At 37.5% G+C, this 13,542-nt stretch overlaps 1 protein-coding gene across 3 annotated transcripts in view; it reads left to right on the forward strand.

Annotated features, from left to right (window-relative positions):
• HOMER1 (homer scaffold protein 1) overlaps positions 1-13,542 on the forward strand; it is a 118,540-nt gene that overhangs the window by 21,076 nt on the left and 83,922 nt on the right. For all 3 annotated transcript variants that reach the window (XM_075020552.1, XM_075020553.1, XM_075020551.1), the window contains exons 2-3: positions 4,490-4,646; positions 11,898-12,029. In XM_075020552.1, coding sequence (XP_074876653.1) covers positions 4,490-4,646; positions 11,898-12,029 — 289 coding nt within the window. The remainder of the gene's footprint in view (positions 1-4,489; positions 4,647-11,897; positions 12,030-13,542) is intronic.

Consider the following 13,542-nt stretch of genomic DNA (forward strand, 5'->3'; position numbering starts at 1 on the left):
TTTGGGTCAGAGAAAATAGCTCTGTTTAGAGATGTAAAACTTCTAGTGTATCTGAATGCTTTGGGGATCCAACAGGCTGTTACATAAAGTTTTAGGTCTGTTTTTTATGTTTGTGATAGGGCAGAAATGTCATGCGCAGCAAAACCATTTTGATTTAGGAAATTTAATTCAATTTAGTTTATTGCCAATGAAGATGAAGACAAACAAACACAGAAAAGACACCTCATCTTCCCTGCAGACATCTCTCCAACCTCTTCATGGTCTCTCAGCGCCTCATCACAGGTAGCGCTCAGAAGATGGTGGTCAGTGCCTGTGGTGGCTCTTTTTTTTTTTTTTTTTTTTTTCCTCCTCCTTTTAAACTCAATTTCTCCATGGGCCACAGTCACCTCAGTGTTATACCTGCTCCCGTGTCTACTGTTTGCTCCTGCTTGGGCAGCTCTTTGCTCCAGCCCCTGCTCAGGTGTCATCTCCTTGTCTGTTTTTTTCTCCAGCCTCAGTCCTGGTCTGTTCTCGTGTCTGCACAGGGCAGTCCCTGACCTGGTCCCTCACAGTGCAGCACCCTCCCTACTGAAACCCTGTCAATTTAGCCCGGTATGCAGGTGGAAGGGAGGGGTGTGTGTAATTTTTACTTTTTTTTTTTTTTTTTAGCATCATTAACACACCGTAAGGGGGGGCAAGTAGGACATGAACTAATGTTGCAGAAGTTCATACCTTCTTTTCAGTGGCCTTGTTTTTACAGTAACTAAGAGAACAGAATCCCAGCCTTGAGAAGTTGTAGGTATTATGGCGATGAAAATAACTTTGGAGTCATGGTAAACAACAGTGTGGGGAAAGAAAAAGAGGAACGAGGTCTTCAGCACTAGTGTTGGCATAGTCTGGAAGTACCAGACCTGTCAAAGAATACATGTTTTTTTTAAAAAGGTAAATATTAATTATAGATTAGCAAGGAAAGTTCTTTCTAACCTTCTGTACTTACTTGAACTTCTTTTGTGAAAGCTTAAATTAGTTTAATGTGGAAAAATGAAACCTTAGGTTCTTAGATTCAGTAGTCTGCATTTTTTTGAGAAGGGTGTGTTAAGATGTCAAAATAGAAAGAATGGTTGAAGACACTGTTCATTCAACTATTAGGACACAGGCTTTTCTCCTAAGCCTAGCCTAGGACTGATCACATATCAATGAATGGATTTCTGTATCAATGATGGAAAAAAATTATGTGACTCTACCTGCTTAAGTGGTATCTTATACTTCTTTAGGCCTCACATTGCCACTCAAGTCCAGGAGGACTTCTCACTTACTACTTTTTAGTCTGTGTTTGACCATTGTAACACTGCAGTCTAAGCCAATTAAGAACAGCAGCTTACTAGCCTTAATGTTTCTGCTATGCCCAAGCGGACATTTCTAATAGTCAGATTGTGTTACTATGGCATTCTTGCTAGTTTCTTTTCTTTTTGTTCAGCATCAGGATATTTCTGGAAAAATGAATGACTTCTCTTTGTAATTAGCAATGAGTTCTTGTCTTAGTTCCAATTAGTGTCTTTAATGAATACTGAATACTTTCTGGTAATGAAAGAATGACAAGAGAAAACTGAAAGAGGAAGAGGAGAGAGTGATGAGTAAGGAACTGATAGGGGTTTTTTACAGGATTGTTTTTTCTTATTTAAAGCTGTTCTCTTCTTTGTATCTCAACTCTGTGTAGGCAAAAGTAGATTTTTAATTTTTTTAATATATAAATAAGTGTTATATATTATAAAATATAATTTGTATATATATTAATTTGCCTGAGCACTTAGCAAGGGAAAAGGGAAACTATTTAACTAATACTTTTATAACTAATATTAGTTAAGATGAATTAACTGAAACTTCCAGACTGGGAGGGCATCATGTCCTCTGCGAATAATGGAAGAAGAAAAAGTTTGAGTAAAGATCGATTAGCTGAAGTTACAAATCTTGTATATGTTTTTTATATTACCTTTTGTTTGTTTCTGAACATTTTAGCAAATCTAAAATTTAAGTAGCTCTATAGTATGTTGCTACAGAAAAGTACAGATGACCTAATTGTACAGCAGCTTTAGTAGCTACTTTAGTAGCACATCACTGACTGATTTGATAACATATTTAGTCCTGGAGATATAAGGTGCATAACTTCCATTTGTTTGAAAAATAATCATTATAAATGTTCATCATCAAGCGTAAAAATGTTGGTTCTAATTCTAGAGGCATCTGAAATCTATCATCTTTGTCAGAAAAAAATCCTGATTACCCCTGTAATCTGGCAAAATCGTCCAACTAGTTTAATGAAGGGAGCTATCCTTTTTCCACAGAGTGTAGACAGCTTGTCATTCAGTAAAGCTGTAGTTTCATTTAAAACATGGAAAGAAAAGACTGTAATGCTAGTTTTATCAGCAGTGATTAAAAAACTGTAAGTGAGCTTCATTTATGCTGTTCCATACCTAACTGTAATGCATACCCCAGACCCACGCACGTGCCCTGCGAAGTGGTCTGGTTTGTCTTTGAGCAACACTGCTAAGGAAGTAGCAGGAATATGCAGGCCACCTCGTCAAACAAATTGAGTATATGTAGATGGGGCTATGGGAGTTTTTTGTGCTGACAGTGCAGGCAAGCAGCACTTTAGGGCTGAACGGTCAGACTTTTACTGACACTCCTACTTGCTTTAGTCATATAGTTTTTGCTTACCTTTTACATACTAAAATCCTAACCTATGGTATGTTGAAAGTCCTAGTTGTGTGATAAACTGTACCATGACAGAATTGAATATCAGTGCTGGTCAAATGTGTATTCATTAACCACACATCTACAATTTGAATTCAGCTCTTCTTTTGTCTTTTTAGTTAATGTGGTCAGAGCTTTTATTTTCTTCTTTCAATGTCAATCTTCATCCAAATAATTGTCAGGCTTCTAAGATTTTTGTTTTGATGCGTGGTTTAACTTTCCAAAGTTAAAGAACTGGTTGCGTTGTGGTAATATTCATCACATTACATTTGGATATGCTTAATTGGAAGGTAAATGCAAAATGTATCTAATATTGAAGACAAGAACTGAAGTTTAAGTATGATTGAAGAAGTAATTGTAGATACTTGAAAAAGCGGTAAGAATTAGTGTAAGGATTCTGTTAAACAAAAGGGCTATAAAAGTTACCTTTGCATAACCTTTGTGTGCAAGGGATTGGCATCAGGCAAGCAGCTACTCAACCTCCTATAGCTTGGTGATTTAGAAGATGAGTTGGTGCTGAGAGTACAGTGACATTTGTATGGAAGACTAGCATGTGCATTAATCCCCGGGGCCTGCCTTTCTTCTCCTTTAGCTTTCACTGAAACTCGCTGGTTTGCTGTCTTTGGTCTGTTCTGTATCCTTCTGTCACTTCTTTCAACACCCAACATAGGAGAACACCACATCTTCTGGCAGATGAGCTTCTAGTAGCCTTAACTCCTGGCTGAGTAATAGGCTTCTGCTGCAGAAAGCTGCTGGTTTCAGCTGCTCTTGCTGCCAAGCAGTAGAGATATTTCTGAGAGTTCACATGTATCCCTTTGTAATGAGGCCAGATTAAAACCCTTTGACTATGAGTACCCAGAATCTTAGTTTTTTCTTTGCTTTTATTTTGGGCAGAAAAATGTATTAAAAACTTACCTCTTAAAGGGAATTGAGGGCAGGAACAAAGGATATGTTTCTTCATATCCTGGAACTGGGAGAAAAGAGGAGTACGAAAACCTAAGAAGTTAAGTCCAACTTAAAGTTCTGGTACTTAGTATCTTTGGGATTTGATGGCAACATTCCCTGAAGAATACAGCAATCTATTTGTTGCTAAAATGTAGCTAAATTTGAACTGACAACTATCAACTATCAAAGTACAGTAGGTTTTTTTACCTTACACAATTTTAGTTGCTAACCAGTTAACTTCAAACCACATATGTTACACATATTTAGTGTGGCTATGAAAATGTTCAGGTGTGAAGCTCCAAAGAGTGAGGGTTTCACAACACATTTTCCTGGCCTTAATTAATGTAAGTTTCATAGTAATTGCATTGACTCAGCCAGTTCAGTTTCAGATTATGGCTAAAAATGATTAGAATAATGAGGGTATTAAAAGAGGTTTGAAGTCATACACGTTCTGCAGTGTGCAGTGTAATGAGATGAAGTTATACATGTATTAATGCCAGTTAGTTTAAAGGGGTGGATGGAGCGTGAGGGCTGGGAAGATGATGGGACAGGGCTGAATCTAATTAGAGATGTCTCTCTTTATCTGACTTTACAGCTGGGTGCCGATTTTTGCCTTAGAAGGCTTGCATTTTGCTTGCATGTGTATATTAATGCACTTGTCTGCTCAATGCAGCATCACATACAGAAGTTCTTAGGAAAAAATTATCATGCAAAGTGAAATGTGTACACCCTGGTGGGCACAACTGGCAGATAACTTGTTTGCAACAACATTAGGTACAAATTAGATTCATGATTTTTACTGTCTGTCCTTCAGGGAACAACCCATCTTCAGCACCCGAGCTCATGTCTTCCAGATTGACCCGAACACTAAGAAAAACTGGGTTCCCACCAGCAAGCATGCTGTTACTGTGTCCTACTTCTATGACAGCACAAGAAATGTCTACAGGATAATCAGTTTGGATGGCTCAAAGGTAAGTTTTATTTCAGAAAACTTGCTTGCTTCATCAGTTTTTGTATTTATTTTCTAGTGTGATGTCCTTCATGTATCTTCTCAGATGCTTCTGTTAATATCTGAGTAACAGATAGTATACTGACATGTTAAAATGGTAACATTGCTTCATTACACGTTTTAAATACTTCATTACATGTTTTAAGTGTTTATTCAAAAATGCTATTTTCCATGTGTTCATATTTACTTTGATAACTCCATTGCTGAATTTAAGTGATGACCTATTACTTAGGCTAAAAAGACATTCCCTGTGAGATGCACTGAAAAGTACAAATAGGGTTACAATAACCTGTTTTCATCTCCTCATTCAATGTTCTGTCAATATCATTTGCTTCAGCATTATGAAGGACATCTGTTCAGTACCCATAATCACTTAGTAAATCCTTTGTTATGTAATCTTCCAATTTTTTTGCTGTAGAGAATGTGAGGATTCCTTCCTAATAAAGCTCTCCATGGTAAGCTTTTATCAAAACTCAGTTGGTTTGGGTTTGGATTTTCTGGGGAGTGTTTTTTCTTTTTTTTTCTTTTTTTTTTTAATTAGGAAGGATAATGTGTTGAGCTGCTGTTTTAAGAAACCTTGTCTAAGAAATTAATCTGACATGGAGAAAATACTTGACTGGTTCTACCCCAAGTGCGTATAAAACCAGTAACTTTACAAACAGCACATCAGAAAACTCTGCAATAAGGACAATAAAGATACATACAGAGTGTAGTCAAAAGTTCTAATCCTTTCAAGAGATTTTCACTTGCAACTTCTAGAGATGCATCAGTTCATGATGGTTGGAACTGAAATAGTCCGTTAACATAGTAGTATTCTCAGAGATTTTGTGGCTGTTTATTGAAAGCTGAAAAATATTACTGGTAACTTCATTTTTTTAAAATATACAGAGTATTGCTATTTTACATGAGGAAAGAGAATTTCTATCATAAAGAAGTATACAGAAATAGACCTCATAGTCAAAGATCTCTGTATGATACTACTTGAAGTGATTGAGACTCTGGTATCAAAGCGTGATTGAGACTCTGGTATCAAAGCCTACCAGAATTTTTCAAAGTTTAACTCTCACTTTGGTTTTTTTCTTCCCAGCCTTCCTTCAAATGATTCTTTTAGTTCTGTCAAGTAATTAAAATACCTTTTGTGTGACTATAAATAAAGACTTTGGGATTGGAACTAGATGCTGTATAAAATCAAGACTACCAGTTGTAATCTGTAGCACCTTAACTGATCTGCACAGTTTACAGAATCCTTATTCTGGTGTCCACTGGGGTTCCTCTGCCTTTGTCCAAAGCTGCAACTCCTGCAAAGTGGCTGCTGAATTAAATTGTCAAGCAGTTGTTCATCTATTTATTTGTTCTTTTGTAAACTGCAGTGTTTCATTTACATTTGCAATACTATTGGCAAGGTGCATTGATAATGCAGTCTCACTTTTATTTACTCTGTCTGTGATTGCTGCAGTCCTAATAATGTTTTAATCCAAGTGTTAGATGTCTGACTAAGATCTAGGATCCCAGTCATGATTAAGAAAGAGCCATTGTGTTAGGCATTTGCAACACTGCTCTGAAACAAACACAGGTGAATAGCAGGGGGACCCATGGAAGCATTTCAAAGGGGTTTTCAGGATAATTCCCAGAGAAATTTTATTTTTGATTAAAGCCCCATCTTTTTTAACATGTCTGCATATATACAATGTAGTATGTACAAAGGGCTAAATATAAATATAAAGCATTGTTGAGTTTGGAGTGCATCCAGATAGTGTCTCTGCTATGTGACATACGGCTGGGCGTCAGTACCACTATTGGTGTCTGAGCTTGCAATGCCTTATATTGTTGATTGGTCAGACAGAAGCGTTAAATTTGCAAAGGAGAAAAAGCTATGCAATTTAATTCTCCCATTTAAGTTTTAAAATTAAACTGAATAAAGATGATTTTATGGTGGTTTTTTTAAAAAATAAATTTTACATTGAAAATGTCCTGAATGCACATGTTGCCAGTGGCCAAAACCACCTGTTGAACCATACTGGTTTTGAAGCTGTCATGCCCCTCCCTTGAAGGGAATAGATCCAACCAGGTTTTATTGTATACCTTGGTGCTGGTGGGGTTTACAGCACTCTGTGGGTTTGTATGGTGGAGAGAACAAAGTGCATGTGGCTGCTCAGTTACAACTGCTCAGGAGCTGAGCAGTAAGTCAGTAAGTGATGGCAACTCACATGTACGTTCACCTAGACTGCAGTAAGGAAAGTTTGAGAGAGAGATACTTTAGATTTGGGTGATAATCCTATTTCTGTCCCACACCCTTCACTCTCTTTAGGTCAATGGGTTTCAGTAAGATTCCTGGATAAAACTTAACTTCTTTACTGATTGTCTGAAAGTCATTAAATCTTTCTTCCTGAAAACAAAAGGACATTTTTAAGACCTGAACTTCACTCACCTCTGAGGGATGCTTTTGTATATTGCAGATTCCCACTTGAATTTGCTTGTGGGGCCCTGTGGTTTATTTTGAGAGAGGTTTTTTTTTTTCCTTCTTCCCCGTCAATGGGTCTATGAGCCAGATTTAGCTGAGATAGCTCCTATAGAAGCAAGTTCTGCTTATTTTTAATGCATTCTATGTAATGTTGTTTTCTGAAGCTACAGTCACCTCTTAAAATACTTTATACAAGAAGTGATGCATCTCCCTCTAACCTGACTCTAGAAAATGTTATAGGACATAAGGTGTTCAGTATACAGGCTGTATTTTATAGTCATGTACAGTATCTGGATCCCTGTTGCCCATGGCCTGGAGATCCTGATGCAAATTATCTGATAGAACTTGAGACTGGTTTCTGTGACCTCTTGAGTAAATATCTTTTATGCAACCTTTTTCTCCTACCACTCTAGGAATAAGAGAAAGCCTGAAAAGTAAAATTTCTTACACTGTATGACATGACAACACTGAGCAGTTGTTGCTAAGGCTTTCAGTTCACATTAATTACATAGTCATTTCATAGCTCCTTGGGAAAATGTGTTTTAGTACTTCTTTCTCTTAGGTGATGGAGGGAAGCCTCCATTATTTCTCCAGTAACACTGCAGACACACACTAGGACTATTCCCAGACTCCTGCTCTCTTTTCTGTTCAGTTTCTGGCACTCACTGAGAAAAGAAAGATCAATTTTCACAGATGCAAGATAGGGAAAAAACTAATAATTTGTGCTCATCTAAAACAAGAGAAGACTCTGGAAAAGAGTGGTTTTTCAGTCTGTAGGTTCCATAAGCCTTGTATATATTATTTCTGAGTCAAGTCTTCTACCAGTGTTACTGCAGTAGAAGATCTTTACATTTTACTGACTGTTATAAAATAGTCACACATTAAAGTGTTAACCTGTTCAATGCTAAATACACGTTTTAAGTAAGGCCTGTAAGCACAGGTCTTCAGTGATCTTCCTTTGAAGAAGTGAAAAAATACCATGTGTCTTAATTATTATTGCCATCAATTTTAGCACAAGATAAAACCATATATGTCCACTGCTGTGTATCTTGCAGCTGCTGGGTTTGCAATCAGTAAAATGAACAGCTAAGACACATGCCCTGTTTTCTCATAGCTAAACTGATATGAAAGGAAGACATGAAAGCCATTTTATTATTCCAACAAAATCTAAAGATAAAAAAAACCAGTTTTCTTCAAAAGCTAAATGTCTGCCTGTCAGATTGACTCTGTTCTGTTTTTAAGATATTCTTGTACATTTATACTAACAACATTCTTAAAAGTTGATGAAATCCTTGACACTTATTATACTGGTAACTCTACAGTGAAATCTGGCATAGAGGAGAGCAGTTAAAGCAGTATCTATTTAAGTAGAGAAGACAGGCTTAATTACAAATTCCAACTTTAAAAAAATTTTTCTTTTTTTTAGCTGAAGATATGAAGGTTCTAAGCATTTTCCAGAAGTAGCTGACACTGTCTGTATCTGTAGTTTGCTCTAGCATTGCAGTTTTTAAAAGCATAATTAATTTAGCACGTGAGAAGTCTAGCATCCTAATGCTTTTAATTCAGAGAGGATCGAAAGCCTTGATTGCCTTGTAAAATTGGTAAATCTAATGAAAGGACTCTTTTGTATCACTTGGATGTGAATGTAGTCTTCCCAGTGAGAAACTTGCTGTCTTTGGACTAATGCTGTCCACTGGAGTGGAGCCTCCTTATTTTTCTCTTCTGGAAAATAAAGGGAAGAATCACAGGAACTTTTAATCAATACAACTTTTTTTTTTTTTTTTTTTTTTAAGTTTTCTTCCTACCTTTCTCCATGGCAAGGAATCAGTTTGGCAGTCACTGTAACTCAGCCTAAATGGAGACCACTGTCAGAACAGATAACCCCATTCTGGTCCAGGCAGCCTGTTCTGGGTTCTCTCTTGTGCATCCAGCCATGCGGTCAGCTGAAGCAGGGAGCAGTCTCAGCTAAGAACCAGTTGGTTTCTCCAAGGTTTTTCACTGGTTTAATTTGCAATCAGATATGCCACTGTCACTGCAGCAAATGCCAGTTCTGCAGGCTTTAAACCTGCCTCTTGCTTGGAGGTCCTAAGTCCGTGTCTTCAGAGTCATCTTCTACATTGAGGAAGTTACATCCATGATACACACTCTCAAATCTGTCATGTAAGTTCAAAATTAGTCAATGGGTGGAACTAGGGCTTAATGAAGCTAGACAACAGAGCTAGAGCTTGAGTTGGGAGGAAGACTTTTTTTCTATATTGACCCCAGGATATTTAATTTCAAACATGTTACTGTTGACAGCTTCCATAGCAAGAGAGACTGAGCATTAAGTGAACTTGCACAGCTCTGTTCTGGGCTTCAACCAGGTTATTTCAAAAGTGGGCTTCCAAGCACTAACAGTGCACAGGAAGACAAGAAGCATACAACAAAAAAAGAGTTCCAGAACACCTCCTTTCCAAGAAGTCCACCTCCCTGTGTCACACTCTCTCTTCTGTCCTGTCTGGCATAGACAGCTGTTTTCTATGAGGTCAGTTGGATGGAGGCCATAGTGCAAGTGCAAGCCTGCTGGCTTCATATGGGCTCCGAACCTTATGCCTACAGAAAGGAGAATGATGTTTGAATTGCCAGCAACTTCAATAACCAGCTTCTCCTGTATGAAAATCTGAGGAGGTGTTTTGTGGACAATTAATGTTGGAGGTAGTTCTTCAGTCTCTGATCACACAGCAAATCCTGTCCTTGACGTCCTTGACCTGATAAGGCTTGTTGCTTCAAATGTAAGCTTTCAGGCATTCCAAAATTTTCCAGTTGTTCACAACAGTAGCCAAAACTTGCATTTTGAGGCAAAGGTTATCAAAGAACTGCCTCTTTGATATCCTCAGCTACATCCAGTTTTGCTCTTCTAATTTAATGCAAGATAGTGGAGCTGCCAAAGCCACTGGAGAAGATGCCAGTGCTGCAGTATCTTCGCTTGTCTTTCTATGTGTTATGATACAATGTGTTCTTCTGAACTTTCTTACAATACTCTCTGCCACTTCATCTGAGAATCACTATATGCATATGGGAGCTGTTTGTGGGCTTAGCTGGCCCCTCAGCTGTAAATTTTTCAGGCTTGTCCTGTAGAATTCAGGGAAAATTTTATGTTGATGGTAGCTGTGCTCCAGTGCTACCCAAATCTCAGCAAAAGCAAAGGGTGCTAAGTAAACTCCATAAATACTCATTTTAATATCCACCCAGAAGGCCATCTCACACAAGCAGTATAGACTGATTTTGACTTCTAGAAGATCTTGGGCTTGGGAGAGCAGTACTTGGTCTCTCTGATGTTGAAGTTGCTCACTGTCCCCATCCTGAGAAAATACTGTTATTTTCTACGCATCTGTACAGTTCCTGCTATTCAAAGAGTAAAAGAAAGATTCTTTATTTATGACAGAGAAGATGGTTTGGACCCTGTGGATTTTGTTGCTGCTTTAGGATTCTTCAGTAATCACTGGCTTCAACTTGCCAGGGGTAAGGCAGGGGTTTTGATTTCATGGAATCAGGAAACGTACACAGTGATGTTCAAAAGATTCCTAACTCAGTACTGTAAGACAATTGCAGTAGGGTGCATACTGACAATAACCTTTGGAGCACAGTAACTGACATGTAAGAAAGATTCTGGCTAAATTGTTCTGCTCACAGTGTGTGCTATTTTCTGGGAAGTTTTAAGGGCTCTCTCTTTCACGTGGGTGTTGCAAAGCACCAGTGATTCATGAAAAGGGTTGTGAATTATTTATCAAATGTGTCTGAAAACAGACAGATGAGAAAGTGTGCCTGCATTTCATTTCAAATACACATATCTTTGGGTTTATGGCTAGTCTTTCTTGTTCATGTTGGCTGGTTGTAAACTTTACTAACCATCAGTTTTTTAGTTAAATGGAACCCATTGGTGTCACTATAAGACTTAATCCTGACATACTTTAAGTCAGCTGGACAGTTCCACATAGCAGGTTTAGAGTATGCTAGACAAGCTTTAATGTGATGGAAATACTGTTGAAATCCATGGTGAAGCTTTAGGTGCTTTTAGTGGAACCAGCATATCATCTAATAGTTGCATTTTGAGATTTGTTTATTTTGGCAGAATTTGTATGCTGGAGGATGTGCTTCTTCTATCCTGTATATAACAAGAACTAGAGAAGAAAAATGATTCTAACAATAGCTCTTCTATAGTTGGTGTATGACCCTGTCAGTGTTAGGCATGCTTGTGTATGTATAAAGAAAAAACAGATTCTTGTAACACAGAAACTAAAGAAGAAATTGTGCTTCTTGTTTTATTGCATCTTTTCCAGTGAGAATCGCATATGCAGCATGGGTAGGGGGAGTGCAACAGTGAAGTTTACAGTGGAGCTTGAGAGGCATTGCCTTAGGGGACGAAGAAATACACTTGTGAGACAAAAAAGGACTTTGCTGCTTCTTCTATTCTGATCTCATTAGCCTATGCAATGCCTTTTTTTAGACTTGCTAACTACTAAATGACTGCTTGGAATTGCAAACAGGTGCCCCCGCCCAGCTTTTGCTCCTTTTACAGAATGTATGTGAAAATATGCTTTTGTAAGTTTAGCTGTGACTGAATTAGAAAACTCTTCCTTTGTTCCCAGTGTGTCTCATACAGTGTACACAGGTACTTGACTACAATATTGGCATTTTCAATTATGAGTAGTCTTTAAAAAGAAAAAATCAAACCGACAAAACTCCTTTTTTACAACTATTATTTTTTTTCAGGCAATAATAAATAGCACTATCACCCCCAACATGACATTTACTAAAACATCCCAGAAGTTTGGTCAGTGGGCAGACAGCAGGGCGAATACAGTCTATGGCTTGGGATTTTCATCTGAACATCACCTTTCAAAAGTAAGTATGACCAGTGGCCACTATTCAGCTAGTCACGTGGCTTAAGAATATTTGATTCCTGCTCCTTGTATCTTGACTCAGTGCTCCCTACTGTTGTTATTTAAAAACAATTTACAAAAAAATGTTCTTTACAAAAAAATGTTTGGTATCGATCCTTATGATGTAAAAAGTGAAGATAAAGTGTGATACCTCCAAACGTACTTTTAACTGGTAGAGGAAAGAAGGGAGATTTAAGCTATCACAGTGTATGTTGTTAGTGCTTTCTAATTACTCATTCGTTAGGTTTCTCTTTTTTAGAAGTTGTTCTTCCATTACAGGTTTTAATGACAGAATTTAAAGGAGTAGACAATTTAGTGTTTCCTCTATATTTAGATCTCCGAGGAAAAAAAAATAGTTGGTAGTCTTCAGATGCATTTTTGTCTTTTTGAGCCACATTCACTTTCACTTTTCTACTATGTAGTGTATCAAATTACAGATATTTCAACATCTGCAGGCTTAAAGTAAAGCTAGCGGGAAATAGATTCGGTGTAAAAGAAAACTACATTTTCCTGTTGGAATACAAGAGTCGAAGTGTTTACTAAAGAAACTCTGTGCCATATGTGCAGTTTTTTTTCTGGTCTACTTGTAGGAGGGGAAGTACACCTTATTCCAAGGAAAGCAGTACCCCTGTTTCTCAAACTGATGGTATAGTTCCTCTGAGCACCCTTTCTACAATACCTGTTGCTGTTGATACTACTCTGGTAGATGGGTCCAGGAACCTGTACAAGCCAGTATCATTTTTCTTCAGAAGAGGAATTTCAGTTCAGTTTAAGAAGGTCTCTACATTGAGCAGAGAACTTTCCTCTTTGAAGTATACAAAAGATCTGGAAACCCAAATGCAATAAAAGGAATATATAGTACACGTTTAAGTAAGGAATAATGACTGGCATGTTATTTAAAAAAAAAGTAATCATACCAGCCCTTTTGAGAAAGTAATTGTCACTATCCAAGGATAAGCATGGGCCTGTTAGAAAACCATTAAAATAAGAACCAATACATCTGCTTTATTTGGACAAGTGTTACACTTGTAATATTTCTTCCTTTCATAGTCAGATAGCTTTCGTTTCCATGAAGCAACACAAGCACAGGAAATTCTGAATGGTAACTAATATTTCATGTGCGTTTGTGCACCTATCATTTCTTCAGTGAACTTGGAAACTTTGTCACTTACTTAAATTGGTGTGTATATCCTAGAGGCACTTGCTTACCAATGTGGTAATAACTTTTCTTAATATTTCAATGAATTTTGCAGAAATGCTAATTTAGTTTACCTCTCTCATAGACTAGTTTGTTTTACTTAATGACAGAATGCTTCTTTGGTGGCAAAGTGTCATGCAGTAGTCATGCACACTCTGTGTTTGCCTGACTTTAAACATTAGGTTATCCTTGCCAGTGAAAATATTTTGGGTTGACTCTTTTCTTGCTCTCCCCATGTGGTACTTACTGCCTTCTTATTTACAGTTGCAATTCCATT

The sequence above is a fragment of the Buteo buteo genome, chromosome Z, assembly GCF_964188355.1.
Source record: "Buteo buteo chromosome Z, bButBut1.hap1.1, whole genome shotgun sequence".
Taxonomy (NCBI): Eukaryota; Metazoa; Chordata; class Aves; order Accipitriformes; family Accipitridae; genus Buteo; species Buteo buteo.